The 18,275-nt window shown below is 46.7% G+C and overlaps 1 protein-coding gene across 5 annotated transcripts; it reads left to right on the forward strand.

Annotated features, from left to right (window-relative positions):
* Window positions 1-235: 235 nt before the first annotated feature.
* Dusp14 (dual specificity phosphatase 14) lies at window positions 236-18,266 on the forward strand. Of its 5 annotated transcripts, XM_041663849.1 has the most exons (4): window positions 470-543; window positions 1,128-1,803; window positions 14,993-15,077; window positions 16,995-18,266. In XM_041663849.1, the coding sequence occupies exon 4, from the start codon at window positions 17,097-17,099 to the stop codon at window positions 17,685-17,687; it is 591 nt and encodes a 196-aa protein (XP_041519783.1). In that variant the 5' UTR covers window positions 470-543; window positions 1,128-1,803; window positions 14,993-15,077; window positions 16,995-17,096; the 3' UTR covers window positions 17,688-18,266. The 5 variants fall into 5 exon arrangements, with proteins under 5 accessions (XP_041519785.1, XP_041519782.1, XP_041519781.1 ...); XM_041663851.1 differs by lacking the exons at window positions 470-543; window positions 1,128-1,803 and adding an exon at window positions 236-327; XM_041663848.1 differs by lacking the exon at window positions 1,128-1,803 and having other exon boundaries at window positions 412-543.
* Window positions 18,267-18,275: the final 9 nt, after the last annotated feature.

Genomic DNA, 18,275 nt, shown 5'->3' on the forward strand with positions numbered 1-18,275 from the left:
GCGTGGTGGTGCACGCCTTTAATCCCAGCACTAGGGAGGCAGAGGTGCGCGCGGGGAGGGTCTCCGTGTGTTCAAGGCCAGCCTGGTCTTAACGAACAGAAAGGAGTGAGTTGGCCTTTGTCCTCGTGTCCCTACCAGGGGCTGACTCGCGCAATGGAGAAGGCGGGGGTGGCTGAGAGTGGTAATGAGTCACCCGCTCAGACGCTCACACCTTTTATCCCTTGTTTTCCTGCAGTTACCTCTCGGCATTTGAACAGAACCCTCGAACTCCAACCCAGAAGCGGGCTTAGGGGACATCGCCCCAGGAGAGTCAGCGAGCGTGTCCAGGTGAGCAGGCACCGGGGCCGAGACGCCCCGCCCGCGGCGCAGCGCGCACGCGCAGCGCCCGGAACTCACGCGCGTCCTCGCCGCGGGCCCGCGCTCGGAAGAGGGCGGCGGCGCGCGGGAAGCGGGAGGCGCGCGAGGCCGGCGGGCAGAAGCCGCGAGCTGTGTAAGCTGCACAGACCTGAAAGCCGCCACCGCTGCCGGGACGCTCGGTACGAGGTACAGAGGACGCCAGAGGTACCCGGGTCCCTCGCGACCCTCGGCTCTGCAAACTTTGTGCGGGTCCCCGGCGGCCCCGAGGCGCGGGGTGGGAGAGGCTGGGACCCCCGAGCCTCATCTGGCGGGCGTGTACCCGCGACCGGCACCGCCAGCCCTTGGAAACACTTGGCTTTCTGCGATGCCAAGTACTCAACTTGAGCGTCTCTCAGCGGTTGTAGATTGCTGTGTGCGGTGCTCACATATGGCTCTTATTTCTCCTAAGTCTCCTTGCTCTGGAGTGAAGTTGAACTGTGTTGGGCTTGGGGTAGGGGGGTAGCCGAGTGGTGTAGCCTCCTTACGTGTATTGTATAACTACCTTGTATTGAAGTGGATGCTGCCAGTGGCACCGGCTAGTGTGTTGTGGTAACCGGGCATCTTCGAGGCAAGGGAAGGCGGGTGGTTTACCAGTAGTCTCACTGTTTAGGGCTACTAAGAAATACACCTTGTACTTTGCACTCAGGAGAGCCTTAGGCATTTGGCTAATGTTCTTTGATTAGTTTTCAATGGGTTTATAAGTGACAGAGCTGTATTTTCCCGTTTTGCAGATGTAAAAACGAAGGCAAAGATTCGGATTCCTAACCGACTTTAATGAAATGTTGTCCAAGAATTTTAACGCAGATTCTTGCTCCTAAGTAGCCACTTAAAACTTTAATGAAATACCGGAACGTCCTCCCTGAGGTCAGTGAAAGGTCAGAGAGGCCAGGGTCAGTGGTCTGCAGCAGCAGGCTTCCACCACAAATCTAAGTTGTCTCTTGGACAAGATACAACTCTTTTTAATTGCTTCCTCTTTAAGAACGGGGGAACAAAGGTACTGTACGTCTTCTTTGCAAAGTTATGTGTGTTTAGGGCTGCAATTTTGCTATTGCCTATTGTGTCGGTTCCTTTGAGAAACGGAGGAATGAGGTTCCCCCAGAAGTAGCCACGTCTTCCTCCTCGCCAGAGACACCTTAAGAATTCACATCAGGGTCAGATGAGGGCCGAGAATTCCCAGGAGGAGGGAGGAAGGAGCCCTGCACAGGCGGCTTTGACACATGGGCCCCGCTCCTGCCTCCAGCTCTGACTCACCTTCTGACGCTGGGGGAGGAGAAAAGCTGCTTGGTATTTTTGGCTTTCCCCCATAAAACGGGAGACAGTTGGCTTCATTTGAGTCTTCTCAGCATCCTTGTCGAGCGCGGCTGAGCTGAGTTCTCCTCGGTAATCTTTGCTACTGGCGGACTGCAGGTATGCATTCTGTGAGATGCTTTAATCGAATAGCATTCAGATCTACTATCCTAAGAAATGGCTCTAAGTCTGGAAAATTGAGAACTCTTGGGTGTATGCCTTTGCATGTGGGGTTTTGTTTTAGAACAAAATGGATTCAAAATAATTTTCCCAGCGTCACAATTGAGCTTTGCTCATTCTGTATGAGAAATTAAAACTTTACAGATGAGTTCTTTGTCTCCCTTTAATCACCTTCGGAAGAACAGCTGTGTGTCTTTCTGTTGGCGTCTTGTAGATTCTTCCCACCATTTTCATAGATGTGTATTTGCATAAGTGATTTAACAGAATTATTTTAAAGTTGACTGGTCCTATTTTAGGGATTTGGTTTCTAGGACAGGTAGCATGCTTTTAAAGTACAGTTGATTGTAAAATTACGTTACCTCCAATTCCACCTTGGTATTTCTCCCAGCAACAGGCAAATGAGCCCTTCACAAACATCTTGAGAGTAATTGACTCACGATGCCTGGGCTTTACTCTCAGGTGCAAAATGGAAACTTCCCTATTAAAACACTGGCAGGCACGACCAACAGCAGCGGACTATCCTTCCTGAGAGAAGACACAAGAGGGAGTGGAAGGCAGGGAGAGTTGCTAAAGCAACCAAGGCAGCCTGGGTATAAACTTACAGGGCTGGCATTTAAGGTGGTAGCTTCATTATTTATATGATAGCTTCACCGGGGAGACACAACAGGAAGGAAAGCAGGAAAGAATTAATGGGGGTCACAGCTCAAGCTGGCAATGTGAGGAAAAGGTCCCCGTAACAATGCATGTCAGCCTGTCAGCAGTGCATGGGTTCACCTAGCAAACTAGTTGCTGTTCCGGAGGCCTTGGGCTGAGTGCTGAGATAGAGGGCAAATGCGGACCTTGACCTTAGAGGCTGAGTAACAGTGACGTTCAGAGAGCACGGGTTCTTTCCCTGGGCTAGGAGAATGTTTGGTAGTATTTACTTTTCAATGTGACTTATAAAGAGAAAGAAATACACTGAAAAGTTAACGATGAGTTATTTTAGAGAAAATGTAAGTGTAACTTAATCTCATAGGCCAAGAAGTGGACTTCATCTTTCTCCCCCCTCTCCACACTACTTTTTCAGGACAGCCAATTACTACACCGGCTTTAATAGAAATAATCCCCTTTTTCTATGCCTCCTAAGTACAAACCTAAACAGCACAGCTGTTCTTCTTTCACCTTTATGCAACATTCTTGTAGATCTTCTTGTTTGAGACAGGGTCTCTGTGTGTAGTCCTAGCTGTCCTGGAACTCTGTAGACCAGGCTGGCTTTGAACTCACAGAAATCCACCTGCCTCTGCCTCTGCCTCTGGAGTGCTGCACCACTATATACCAGGCTTTAGATCTATATACACGACATGGACATTTAGATAATTGTGTAAATTCATGTACCATAGTGTTTACATTTTTAAAATTGGTGTATTTTTATATGTGTGGGTGTTTCAGCTGCATGTTTGTATTATATGTGTGTCTAGTGCTCAGGGAGGCCAGAAGAGGGTATCAGATCCCTAAGGTTGAAGGTACAGTTGTGAGCTGTCTTGTAGGGGCTGGGAGTTGAACCTTGGTCCTCTTCCTAGCAGTCAGTGCTTTTATCCACCGAGCCATTGCTCTAGCCCCCGCACTAGGGTTTCTAAAGCTTCGTCTACACTGTATATTGGTGAGTAGTAGTATACCTACTACTATAGACTGTAGTTGATTCATTTTAGGGGGAACATACCACACACTATCTGTCAAATGTTGGTGAACATCTGGATTGTTTGTGGCCTTGGGCAATTATGAATAGTTCTGGGTCAGATGGGTGATGCTCCTTTTCCAAAGTGGTTGTCCCAATTTACATTCCTCTAGTGACATCCACCTTGAAGTCACAGGTCCCCCGTGTGTGTTGTTTAACCACAGTAGGCTTGGATGTTTCTTAAGTGAATAAGTGACATGGGGTGGGGGGTTATATTGTATATTTACCATATTGCAGTGTACATTTCTACTTCTGATTAAGATACTTATATATTGTTTGTGTATTGATATATATTTACCGTATTGCAATGTATATTTGTACAATTGTTCATATTTGGAGGCCATTGTCCTCATTTGTGTTTCACAATTGTTTATTGTCTTAGTCTTTAAGTTAGATAGGTATTGAGAATTATATAAATCAATAAATAGTATTCTAAGTTTGTCATTTATAATTAGACTAATCAGGATCTTCAACCTCTTCAAAGAGCTGTAGAAAATGGCCTTTAATCTAACTCAGAGTTTCGTGGTAGTGAGACACAATTGCTCCTGGCAACACCGATCTCTATTCCCCAGACAATGTTGAGCACCAAAGACACTCCACCTGGAGCCTTTCTTATTGGCTGAACTGGCCTTTGAGCAAAGAAATGCCCATACCTCAACCACTGACAGAGATAAAGTATCCGTGAATGGAAAAGACAGGACTGTCATATCCTTCCAAGACAGGGTAAGATAGTTTGACAACTTTCTTGCCTTTGAAAATGCTATGTCAGTTATGTTAGGCCTTAGCCAAATTTGGTTGCTTCAGTGCTGCTAACATGACTTTGGGTGATTGCCCAGGTAGCTAGTTGTCTCTGATTTGTTGCATGTTTTGGAAGTTGTTTAATTGCACTTCCTATTACTCGGGTAACATAATTTCCCTTCTCAGATCTTCGATGGGGTTGAAGACTATATAAATGTAGTTACTTTTCTCTCATGACTTGGCCAAGCTATTTATTATATAAGACTTAAGCTAGTTAGAATAGGATATTTACTTATTGTATATAATTTCATAGTAGGTTTAGAACTCTCTAACTAAATAAAAGGGGGAGGTGTTGCGGGAGCTTCTTCCGCCCATTGGGATGTGGTCTCTCTGCCTTCTGGCTCCGCTTCCAGCGACTAGGCTCCTTTCCTGATTGTGCAGAGGGCTGTTGTCTGGGACGGTGATCTGTAAGTTTTCCCCATTAAATAAATAACCATTCTATTAATAATAATTCCAAACTGGTGTGGGATTGTTTGTGACTGACGCCTGGTTAGTCTGGTTCCTGTTGTGAATGGTGGTTTTACCTGCAAGTGTGTTTGTACGCTCCGTGCTTTCAGAGGCCAGAAGGCATTGAATCCTCTGGAACAAAAGTATTAGGCAGTTGTGAGCCACCAGGTGGGTGCCAGGAATTCCAGCGTCCTCTGGAAGAGCAGCTAGTATTCTTTTTTTGTTTTTGTTTTGTTTTTCAAGACAGGATTTCAAGCCTGTCCTGGAACTAGCTCTACAATTGTAGACCAGGCTAGCCTTGAACTCAGAGATTTGTCTGCCTCAGCCTCCCAAGTGCTGGGATTAAAGGCGTGTGCTACCACGGCCTGGCAAAAAATTTAGAGGTTTTTTTTTTTTTTTAATTTTTTTTTTTAATATTTATTTATTATGTGTACAATGTTCTGTGTCTATGCCTGCAGGCCAGAAGAGGGCACCAGACCTCATTACAGATGGTTGTGAGCCACCATGTGGTTGCTGGGAACTCAGGACCTTTGGAAGAGCAGGCAATGCTCTTAACCACTGAGCCATCTCTCCAGCCCCTTTTTTTTTTTTTTTTGATTTTTCTCTTTTTTAAAAAAAATACTATGTATACAATATTCTGTCTGTATGTAGGCCAGAAGAGGGCACCAGACCTCATTACAGATGGTTGTGAGCCACCATGTAGTTGTCGGGAATTGAACTCAGGACCTTTGGAAGAGCAGGCAATACTCTTAACCACTGAGCCATCTCTCCAGCTCCCCCCTCCCTTTTTTTTTGATTTTTCAAGATCTGCCTGCCGCTGCCTCCCAAGTGCTGGGATTAAAAGTGTGCACCACCACCCAGGCTTTCTATTGATTTTATTTGACAGTTTATAGTTATAGAAAATTTACCTAAGTAAAACAAGGTACTAAAAATAGAAGTCTTTAAAGGCCTTAAGGGCCTCCTACTCCTGGTGAATACTTCTTTGTACCAAGCCCTAACGGTGGAACTTAAGTGTGTGAAGTGGGCGTGAACTCAAACCCATCCTTGGTCAAGGACCCTGAGGACAAGGACAGACACACACATACACACACGCGTGTGTGCAAGTCCCGAAGAGACAGCTGCACACAGTGTCTGTGCTACAAGAATAATACAGTTGTCAATTCAAGTTTCTCTCTCTTCCTACATATTTAAAAGCAAATTAGGATACATTCGCTACAGAGATTTCCTGCTTTCGGAGCATACTTGTTAGGCTTTGGTTTGCCTGTGTTTGGGTTGCTCGCTGAAGTTAAAATTAGGGATGTGTGTGGGGGCGAGGAAGGAGAGAAATGAAGTCATTGCAAGACACTAAATTCTGGACTGTGAGTGCCTGTCACATCAGCTTAGATTCTGTGACCTAAGGTTCCAGCTGACCCAGGAGACCCTTTCTCACTGCCGGAGGGATGATGCAAGAATGAGTTCAGAGCACACGAGAGCCATGGTTCCTTTCTATTTCTTCTTTTTTTTTTTTTTTTTTTTTTTTTGGTTTTTTGAGACAGGGTTTCTCTGTGGCTTTGGAGCCTGTCCTGGCACTAGCTCTTGTAGACCAGGCTGGTCTCGAACTCACAGAGATCCGCCTGCCTCTGCCTCCCGAGTGCTGGGATTAAAGGCGTGCGCCACCACCGCCCGGCCCTTTCTATTTCTTCTGTAAGGCACCTTAAACACTCTATTATAGTCCTTTCGGTTTTTATTTACAAATGCCACAAATACTTTTTTTGCTTGTAAAAGTTTTCTTTTTTCAGATCTGGCTTTCAAGAAAAGATGAGTGAGAGGGAGGGAAGACTGTGCTTTGATAACCCTTGACCTTGCAGCTGCTGCCACAGTGCTTGCCAATGACTTGTCAGTGAGGCTGGCTCAGCTCCTCTGGGTACTTTAGTGGTGACGCTGACAGGGAACATTTCCCGTCCGGTTTGTCAACTGTGGACGTCTCCTGCCATCTCATAGTCTCTGGAGGAAAGGGCCCTTTTGAAATCTATGCTCAGTCAGGACCCAGATTGATGGTTTGTGGCAAGCTTTTTTTTTTTAATTTATTTTTGAGATTATATCATTTTTCCTTTTCTTTCCTGCAAGCCCTCCCATGTACTCCTTTGCTGTCTTTCAAACTCATGACCTCCTTTTTCATTGTTGCATGTACCTGTGAATATGTATATACACATGTACTCCTAAATATATTCTGCTCAGTCTGTAGAACCTTACTTGTATGTGTGGTTTCGGGCTGCCTACTTGGCACTGGATAGCCAGTTGGTGTGCTCTTCCCCTGGAAAGACTATCTCAGGCTTTTCTGATTCCTTGGTCTTTTAGTTTGTAACTGTATAACGAGACAACTCTAACTAGAACATTCATTTGCATAGCAGAGAAGGCCTGGCCCAGCCTTCCTCTCCTGGAAGGAGGTGGTGAGAAGGGGAGGGGAGAGGGAGGAGGGGAGTGATTAGGTGAAATAAGTTTGGGGACAGTGTTGTCCCGAAATTACATATAATTTTGAAGTTCAGATTTTTTTTCTTTCCCCGTGAAGAATTCAGCCAGGTCCAGGTTATATTGTTGCCACTTGGGTGGTGGAGGCTGGAGGATCAGAAGTTCAGGGTCAAGTTGGGGGGGGGGGGGTGCACGCCTTTAATCCCAGCACACAGGAGGCTGGCAGATCTCTGTGAGTCCGAGGCCAGCCTGGAATACCTAGTGAGTGCCAGGACAGGCTCCAAAGCTACAGACCTTGTCTAGAAAAACAAACAAACAAAAAAATTCAAGGTCACCCTCTGGTAGAGGGTCTTACCTTTCTTCATGATAATGAGATTTTTGACAGTCCTTTTTTATTTTGGGACAAGGTCTAATGTGGCCCAGGCTACCCTTAAACTCACTCTGTAGTCCAGGCCTTCAATTCCTGATCCTCCTACCTCGCCTCCCAGATGCTGTGATTATACAATCTGGCTACCACTCTCTGCTTCCTAGCACCTGTTCCCTGTACCTTTAATGATCTGTTCACAGATTCCTGTAGACCAAGAACCCAGACCTTGTGCAGTAGGGACAGCTTGTGTTTGCTTCTTAATGGCTAGGTCTTCAGTGGGCAATTCAAGTCAGGCGTTGACTTGCGCTCAAGGTGTCTTCCCTATCTTTGATTGATCAGCTGGGACCTCGCTTGGGCTGCTGGTTGGAACGCCCTCAGACCGCCTCTCACGTGATTGCTGTTGGACTAGTTTGGGCTTCCTCACAGCAGCACCTGAGTTCTAAGAGCAGGTCCTGGTTAGAACCTCACCTTGAGGCCTTCACAAACCTGGGTTTCCGGGGAGACAATGTGTCAACATTACACTGTATGTTAAATAACGCAGTAAACGCTGCCCTATGAATGAATGACTGAGGTAAGCACCACACTGGGTAGGAGTCAGGCCTAAAACTTCAGTTCTAGGTCAGGCTTGGGGGCACACACCTGTAATTCCTGTTCTTGGGATGGGGAGGAGCTCAAGGTCAGTGTGTAGGGGAGATCTTGACCCAAAGTTAAAGATTTTAAAAGATTCCACCACATGCCTTTAAACCCAACTCTGTGAGTTCAAGGCCAGCCTGGTCTATAGAGTGAGCGCCAGGATAGGCTCCAAAGCAGAGAAACCTTGTCTCAAAAAAAAAAAAAACCCCACAAACCCTTTTTCCCCTTAGGTTTTTCAAAACAGTCTCTGTGTAACAGCTCTGGCTATCCTGGAACTCATTCCAGTTGCATTTAGCTATATAGTGCAGTGGGTTTAGCAAATATGTCCACACAAGGTCGAGGAGATGGTCAGCTGGTCCCGCTATGCTATACAGGCAGTTACTTGGTAGCTCTGTCGCATGCAGGGATTGTGGTGGCTGAACCAGTTGAACTGTGTTCTGCTTTGAATTTGGATTTTTCTGAGATGGTATCTTATACTATAGTCCAGTTACTTGGTCCTCACGATAGCCTAGGCTGGCCTCAAACCCACCGCATCTTCCTGTCTCAGCTTCGCAAGTTCTGGGATTCCAGGTGTTTTGGTTTCACGTGTACTGGGTGTATTTGCCCTCATCCAGAAACGCTGCTGCATTCTTTCATTAATATGGTGGCAAATGCAAAAGGGTGTAGACTGTCAAGGTGTCCCGCTCATTCAGCTGACTTACAATTAAAAGCAACTTGTGGATATCTTAAAATAAAAGATTCAACATAAAATTTAATCATAAAATAAAAAATTTCAACATAAATATTACACCATAGTTGTTAGAATTATATTTTTTTAAAAAAAAAAAATGTTATGTATTTAATGTTCTATCTGCATGTATGCCTGCAGGCCAGGAGAGGACAGACAGCAGATCTCATTATAGATGGCTGTGAGCCACCATGTGGGTGCTGGGAATTGAACTCAGGACCTGGAAGAGCAGCCAGTGCTCTTCTGCTGAGCCATCTCTCCAGCCCCCTACCTAGAATTGTATTCTTAATGTTCTGTCAAGTGTTTCCTTAATGAAAGATTATCAATCAATGTTATGGTTTTTAGGCTGAAGTGTGGGAGGTAGAGGTAAGGGAATCCAGTGCTGTCTTCTGGCCTCTGGCCACGTGCATATACCCAGACAGACAGACAAATCTCGTGTGTGTGTGTGTGTGTGTGTGTGTGTACTTTTAATTCTATAACACACACATAAAATCCTTCCATCACCCCTCTGTCCCTCGGAAGTTCCTGAATCTAGGGATATTTTATTATTATTTTGTTTAAAATATAATTATCACTTCTCCCTTTTCCTTCCTCCAACCTCTCTTATTTTCCATCTCTATTCTCAAATTGATAGCCCCCCTCTCTCTATATATAAATATATAAATACAATCTGAGTCCATTTTTGCTTTGTGTGTATATGGGCTGTTTCAGGGCTGATCACTTTTTTTGTACTGTATTACCAGTTATGGTGCTCATCCTTGGAAGAGATTAATTCCCTTTCAGCGGTCATTGGTTGCCATAGGTCTTTGTCTAGGGATGGGCCCATGTAAAAATTTACCTCTTCCTCGTTAGCGTGCCTGTTGCTATCATCATTGTTCAAGCCTTGGTTATACAGTCACACAGCAGACTTCCTGGTTCTCTGGGTCTTAGAATTTTCCTGTCCCCTCTCTTGATCCAGATGTGTTCTTCCGCAGTGAGCTCCATTTGCTGTAGAGAAGTGTCCTTGCTGAGGGGTGGTAGTCACATTTGTCTGTGGGAATAAGGGTACAATTTAGAATTGCGCTGTTCTAGCAAAGTGGTCATAGAGTCTTTCCTAAGGTCCATGACCTCACTAGCCCCAGGAAGCTGGCTAGGTTTCCAGTACCCTGCATGATGCCCCTCCTCTTGAGTGGGTTTGATCCAATTAGACAGCTGGTTGCCACCAGCATGTGAGAGCCACTTACTTGCCATGCCGGTCATTGTTGTGATTCTTTGTCACATCTGGGGAGGACTATGAACTGCTCCCCTCTCTTGGCAACCTGGGTAGGACTGTCTGGCAATGGAAGCTAGACTACGGTAAAGAGCCCTCCAGGTCAGATCCAGCTCCATCGTCTGCGCGCTGTGTTCTAAATATGTGGTATCTCAAGCAACGGGGGGCTGAACTTCAACCTCCAAGAGGCACCCAAAGGCAATAGCAAGAGTCTGTATTGTTTTTAGGAGCCATTTGGACCCTGACCAACATCCTAAAAGATTCCTTGTGATTAGTACCAGTTTGTTGTCTGTGATTTGGGGTTTTTTGTTTTGTTTTGTTTTGTTTTTGAGACAGGGCTTCTGTGTAGCTTTGGAGCCTGTCCTGGAACTCACTTTATAGACCAAGTTGGCATCAAACTGCTGCTTCTGCCTCCCAAGTGCTGGGATTAAAGGTGCGCATCACCACTGACTAGTCTATGGTTCTTGTGGGGAACATTGTCAGCCCAAGTGACAGAACTTTAAATACATTATGTATATTTCTGTATATATGTATATATATAACATGTATATATGTATATATAACATGTATATAATATACAACATGTATATTACATGCATATTACACACAGATACATATTTGCAGTTCTCTAGCTTTCCTGCCCCAGTGTGGCCACATTCTGCATTTTTCACATGATAAAAAAAATAAACACAGCTAGGATCACTGCTTCTTTAACAGTCTAGTGGCTGTCAGCATTAGGAAGGAAAAGCATTGGTGACACCCAGGTGGATGCTCTGACCTGGCCGGAATCTAGTCATTTTCAACCACGTTGGCACTGATCTGGGTGTGGATTGCCAGTGTGTAACCACAGGACAGTTCTGCATGCCCAGAGCTCTGCATGCCAGGAGCAAGGGCAGCTGTTACTAGCTGGTATGCTACAAAGACTACAGGCCCTTGTGAGACTGACACTAAACTCTGAGTTCCTAGTGCTTGGTGCTTATTATCCCGAGGCCAGGCCTCCGATCTCCTGGCTGTTCTGAACTCGCTGCTGTCCTCCTGTGGCTCCCTCTGGGTGCCGCATTATAGGCATGCACCGTGCTTGGCATCCCGGGCATCCTTACACCTGAGTTTTCTTATGTATGTAGCCCTGACTGGTCTGAACTTGCTACATAGACCAGGCTGGTCTTGAACTCAGATCTATCTGCCTCTTCCTCCAACTACTGTAATTAAAAGTGACAGCCAAAGACACCGGGATTTTAAAATGCCCCCCCCCCAGCACCCCTCCCGACCTTCTGTGTTTGTTTTAGGACAGCTCTGCTTTGGTGCCTCTGGTGTCCTGTTGCTGTTTCCTTGGTCAGGAGCCATTTTTCCCTCTCAGAAGAAAACGCTACTGCACCACAGCTTGGGAAAGCTGAGGTGGACACCATGGTCAGTCAGCATCGGGATGCTCCCATAGGCCAGTGTGCAGCAGCGGAGGGACCTCTCGCTCAGCCCCGGGGCAGTCTTTGCTCACGCACACGCAGGCCAGACTTCTTTTCTGTCTCCTAGCACACATCTGCTGTGTTGATGTTAGGTGCCTGTGATGTAATACCTGTGGGCTTTTGTATTCTTTACACTTAGGCTCTGCCATTCTTAGAAATGGGTCACACTAGGCTGCTTATGCCCACTCAGGGACAGCGCCTGTGTCCTTATGCCATGAGGAAGGTTCTGTGCCCCAGAGGGTGTGCAGGCAGGCTGCGCCAGTCCTCTTGTTTTGGATACTAGGTGACATGCAGGAGGAGTTTGGGCTCAGGCTCTTCTATCAGTGTTTAAAGGGGTTCTGCTGCCGTCACTGACGAGGACACAGCGTCCCACACAGTTCCACAGAGAAGCAGTGTGTGGTGCAGAGCTGGAGGACACTTGGAGCTTTCCTGGCTTTATTTGCCTTCTCCAAATTGCAGTTGTCCCGCCCTACCCAAACCATCCTGTCAGGGCAAGGGGACTTGTCAGAGAAGTGTCTGTCATCCCTGCCCTCGGAGCACTCGCTGACAGAAGGTGTTTTTCTAAACCTTGTAGCCAGCTTTGGCATTTTGGAGCAGGTTTGCTGGCATAGGACTGGCGGTGGCAGCAGGAACAGAGCATCGTGTCTGTCTTGCTTGGATTCTGCCTTGAGGACACACAATCTGTCCTCCCTGTCCACACTGAGCACATGAGCAGTAAGGAGCGAAGCCTGGCCTCCAGCCTGGGCACCCAGCTCCCCAGCTCAGGGCTGGCAGCCTCCTGGATGGCAGGATTATTTGGGAGAACACAGGCTGAGTTTCTCCTAACTAGGCAATGAGAACCATGTGAATTTGAGTAGAGAGTCTTCAGTGCTTTGAGTTTTGCATTTATTGCCACAGTGGTTTTGTTCAGGGAAGAGCTCACAGTCTGCACACCTTTACACCCACACACACCTTCCACCATCGCCTCCTCTGCTTCCACAGAGTACACTTGCCCCTGTCGTCCTGCAGACCCCTGTGCCATGGGGCAGCACTCTGAGCATCTTAGCCTTCGTAGGGTGTTCTGGGTGGTACCATATGGTACCCAGTGCTTCAGCGACTCTCAGATTGCCCCGACCCACAGCAGCAGCACCTAGGAAATTCAAGTTCTCCAGTCCTGCTCTGAACCACAGAAACTGGGGCCAGTGGTCTGAGTCCTAACACCATGGGAAAGTCACTGCATTGTGACAGAACTGAACCTGGCTTTGGGTATAGTATGAGGGCTTATGTAACCCAGGCTGGCCTCTAGGTTGCTGCATAGTTGAGGATAATCTTGAACCCCTGATCTCCCTGCCTCCACGTCCCAAGTGCTGTGATTACAGGCACGAGCCATTTATGTGTATGCTTGTTTGGATGGGTGCATTCCTGGTGCCCATAGTGGCCAGAAGAGGGCATCATATCCCTCCTAGAACTGGAGTCAGGTTTGTGAGCTGCCTTGTGGGTACTGGAATGGCACCCTAATCCCTTACAAGAGCAGGGTGTGGAGCTCTTAAATGCCAACTGGACATCTGGGTCCCTGTGGCGGTGCTGGTGTTTTTACATTGCTAACTTGTTGAGTGAGGCACACCACAGCTCGTGGAGGTCAGAGGACAACAACCCATTGTGTGGGTTCTAAGGGAAGGAACTCAGTCCTCAGGCTCAGGGGAAAGGCACTTTTACCTACTAAGTTATCTTGCCAGCCCGAGGACTAACGGTGGATCTGAGGAGTCACGCATGCCAGGCAAGCGCTCCACAGTAGAACTAAATCCTAGCCCCTAATTTTTCTTATTATATTCTCTGTTCTTTTGCTGGTCTTGTTCAATGGAAACAAGGTGTAGCTCAGGCTGTCCTCGAACTTATGATCCATCTGCCCCAACTCCCCAGTGCTGGGATTATTAATTTGCCTCACCATGCCCAGCTTTCAAAACCATCTGCAAGTGTTAAATCTATGTCTCATTACTTCTAGGTATTTAACCAAGGGAGACCATTCATTCACACAAAGGCCTGGCCCTGAACATTATAGTGTTTTACTCAAAATAGCCTTGAGCTAGAAACAATGCAGTATTCATCAGCAGGTGAGCAGATAAAGAAACCACATGGTGTCTTTACACTGCTGAGCACCACTCAGCATCAGAAATGGAGTTCCGCCTAGCATCACTGATGAGTTGCATACTCTGCTCAAATTAGCCAGACACCCCCAAATTTACAGGACTCTTATAGACAACTTCAAAGCTAAGTATGGTAGCACATGCATGTAATCCCAGTACTCAAGAGACTGAGGCAGGAGGATTAAGTTTAAGGCCAGCCTAGGCTACATAGATGGTTAGTAGTTAGCTAAGCCTAGTAAGATTCTCACACATACACACAACTCAAAGTATAATGAGGTTGAGGCCTAAGAGGGATGGATTATAAAGGAACATTATTGAGTGGGGTGCCCAGGTATTTATTTTGAAGATCCTGTGTCTGGAGTATTTGTGTCAAAACTGTCAAGTGGCACACTTGGTGGTTATGTCGGTTTGCACATCATTTACATGTGAGCAGAGCTGTAAGCGTGATGTTTATCTGGGTGAGGCGGGGGTCTGTGGGATCTGCATGGGTGGGGGAAGCCCTTTCTGGAGATGGACATGGTGCTTGTCAGGCTACAGAATGAATGGACAGAGGCTAAAATGGGAATGAGGATGAACTTGCTTACTCTCCTCGACAGCAGGGCCAGCTGGTGGCGCCGCTGCCTCTGGCATTGCTGTGAAGCTGTCGGACCCACGTCTGAAGATAATGCTCACTCCACACCACTTCTGTGCCCCACGTCACAGCTCATTGCCACCCCGTTCTTCCTGCTGTGACTTCAGGCTCAGGTCCTCATGCTCCTGGGGTGACAGTGGGTGCCAGGGAGGTCTTACAGAGGCCTAGCGAGCACGCAGTGGTATGTGGTGTGGTCCCTGAATCACCTTTGCCAAAACTGTGCCTAATGCTTGCAGCCGGGCTTACGTTGGTAAATCCCTTAAGTCACGTCAGAAATGTTCAGCAGACCCTGATTTCAAGATCCATCGCATATTTGATTTTAGCAGCAAAAACCCAGGAGGAGCTGGGCGATGGTGGAGCATGCCTTTAATCCCAGCACTCAGGAGGCAGAGGCAGGCGGATCTCTGAGTTCGAGGCCAGCCTGGTCTACAAGAGCTAGTTCCAGGACAGGCTCCAAAGCTACAGAGAAACAAAAACCACAGGAGGAATGGCATGCGGCTTCCTGACTCACTGCATCCTTGTCTTCCTACAGATCTGATTTGTATACACTAACCACTGTTTACCTAAGTCCTTCTGGATCCAGACCAAGGGCTGCAGCTCATTGAACTCCTCAGCACGTGAGTACCATAAGGCTGCCGCTATGCAAGATGTTTGTCTGGCTGAGCAGTCAGGTTTCCCGTGGCACCAGGCGGGTGTTACACACTTAATCAGGACGCACAAACTAGGAAACATGGCTTGGCAGTGAGAGTGGTGTGTCTGAAATCTCAGGAAACCTTCTTGAGGCATAGTCTCACTGTGCTGCATAGTCTCACTGTGCATAGTCTCACAGGCTGGCCTGGGACTCGCAATCCCCTGCCTGGCATATGCTACCATGCCCATTCAATTATTTCCTTTTCTGTTGTTATAAATATACGCCGATATTTTATAGTAAACACTTTACTAATGGGAAAACATAAACTTCAGATACTGCACTAAATTAATGTTAATGCCAGCACATCCCTGAATCCAACAGGATTTACCAGAAGCTTCAAATTGGCAGAGGAGGGTAAGGTTATAATCACTGAGAGTCAGCTCAGCTAAATTCCTATTTACCTGATAGACAGAAAATTTGAAGATCGTGCCTGACCTTCAAAGGTGAGGGTTTAACTCCCTTGGTGCTTACTAGCATGTTTGAGGCAGGCAGGACCTGATTCACTCTCCAGCACTGTGTACATAAACACACAATGACTGTGCCTTCAAGTTGCCTGGGATTATTTTCATTGGAAGGCTACAGTACTTTACTCAAATTTAATTGGACTTGCAAAGTATTCATGGATCATAAAAATGATAAGAAATAGGTGTCTCGGGCTGGTAAGATGGCTCAGTAGGTAAGGGTATGTAACATGAGGGCCTGCTGCTTGTTGGGGTTTCTGTCCTGCCCAGTTCCCACAGCCGGTAAGCCTAAAAGAAATTACACAGAGAGTCTATGTTAAAGATAAACTGATTGGCCCATTGCTCAGGCTTCGTATTAGCTCTTATAACTTATTAGCTCTTACAACTTATATTAACCCATTATTCTCATCTATGTTAGCCACATGGCTCAGTACCTTTCAGCGGAGGCAGATCACATCCTGCTTCAGTGGTCTGGGAAGGACTGCAGAAAGAGCTTTCTTCCCAGAATTCTCCTGTTCTCATTGCCCCACCCCTACTTACTGTCTGGTTTTCCCACCTATACTTCCTGTCTGGCTATCAGCCAATCAGCATTTATTTAAAATATAATTGACAGAATACAGACAATTCTCCCGCACCAAGCCTGATAAACCCAAGTTCGATCCCTGAAACCCATATGGTAGAAGGAGAGAACCAAGCTTCACAGGTTGTCCTGACCTCCACATGCCCCCTCATATATGCACAGACACCCACACAAAAAATAAATACAAAAAAGTATTTTTAAATAGCAAAGAACAAAGATGGCTTGGCTTTTTTATTTCTGCTGGCTTCCAACTTAGTTTTGTTATTCTATAAAGGTAGTTTATCACCTACCTTGTCTGGGGCATCACTTTCAGACACCTTCTCCCAAGGTCTCCCTGTCTAGAATTGGTGTGGGAGGACCTGATGCTGTGTCTCTGGAGTACAACCTGTTGGATTTTCTGGGCAGGGACAGTAAATTAGTGATAAACGCACTTGCCTAGCCAGCTTCAGTCTGGGTTTGATCCCAGCCCTGAAAAATCAAGGAATGCCCTTCCTTCAGCAGGATTCTGCCAGACGGCTCTCCAGGAACCAGTTAGGCATGTTTTCTGTCTTTAACTTTTCCTAAAAATAGGGTGACTATTTTCACTGAAGGGCTTTGAAGAAAAGAAAGCGTGGTTTTTTATATTGATTTTTTTTACATATTGGCATTACAGGCTACATTCCCTAATAGTCAATAGAAAGGGATTTATGTACTTCCTGCCTTAGAAAATAGCTTCCTAGTTCTTTCCCTTCCCAGTACTGGAGGCAGCTGTGGCAAATGAGTAGCGTGTAAAGTTCTGACATCAGATACCCGTGTCTTGCAGGAAGGAAGCTGCAGTCTTGAATCCCCTGGTGGAGGACGGACTTCACCATTCTTTGGTCTTGCCCCTCCGATGATGAAAGTGTGACTGACTGCTGGCATCTTCATGAGCTCCAGAGGTCACAGCACGCTCCCACGGACTCTCATGGCTCCTCGGATGAGTCCCGAGGGAGACACAGGAGGCATTGCTCAGATCACCTCCTCTCTCTTCTTGGGCAGAGGCAGTGTGGCCTCCAACCGGCACCTCCTCCAGGCCCGGGGCATCACCTGCATTGTTAATGCTACCATTGAGATCCCCAACTACAACTGGCCACAGCTTGAATATGTTAAAGTGCCTCTGGCTGACATTCCTCATGCGCCCATTGGATTGTACTTTGACAGTGTGGCTGACAAGATCCACAGTGTGAGCAAGAAGCATGGGGCAACCTTGGTGCACTGTGCTGCAGGAGTGAGCCGCTCGGCCACCCTCTGCATTGCGTACCTGATGAAATTCCACAATGTGTGTCTATTGGAGGCGTACAGGTGGGTGAAAGCCCGGAGGCCTGTCATCAGGCCCAACGTGGGCTTCTGGAAGCAGCTGATAGACTACGAGAACCAGCTTTTCGGGAAGTCGACCGTGCAGATGATAGATACACCCTATGGTGTCTTTCCAGACATCTGTGACTCCCGATACCTGAAGCCTTACTGGGGGATTTAGTGCTGCCACAGCTGGCATCCGCAGCCCCTCAGCAGCACCAGCATCCGCCATACACAGTCTTCTCCCTCTTCCCCTCTCTGGTTATCCCGCCAGTGTTTCTACACTGGGTGTTCGCGTTTAAGAGATGTGGAGGGAAAACACATAAACTGCTAGTAAAATTTTTTAAAACTAGCATTTTGAAATAGCGAACATGAAAATCTTTAACTGGCCTTTAATCCTTTATAAGACCTGGAACAGTGTAGGTTACTGTTCCTGCTTTCTTTCTGGCTCCCAAGCCTTTTGGAGCCTTGGCAGGTGCAGGAGGAGTCCACTGCAAAGATCACCCTGGGCCCTGATTAACCCTCTAGAGACCAGATTTGCCCTTGGCTGATGACTGGATAGATGTTTAAGGATATCAAGGCCAGCTCAGTCTCTACTGGATTAATTAGCCTGGTCCTTTCTTTTCCTCTGTTATTTAGCGATTCTATAAGTTAAGTTTAGTTGATAAGTGATTATGATGAAATCTGTTGCAAAGACCTTCTTGAAATCAGTGTGCTCTGGGATTATATTAGCATTATTTTTAATAAATCTATCTGCTTAACATAAGCC

Source organism: Microtus oregoni, unplaced genomic scaffold (genome assembly GCF_018167655.1).
Source record: "Microtus oregoni isolate MIOR12 unplaced genomic scaffold, Mior012 000015F_ref0000493, whole genome shotgun sequence".
Classification (NCBI taxonomy): domain Eukaryota; kingdom Metazoa; phylum Chordata; class Mammalia; order Rodentia; family Cricetidae; genus Microtus; species Microtus oregoni.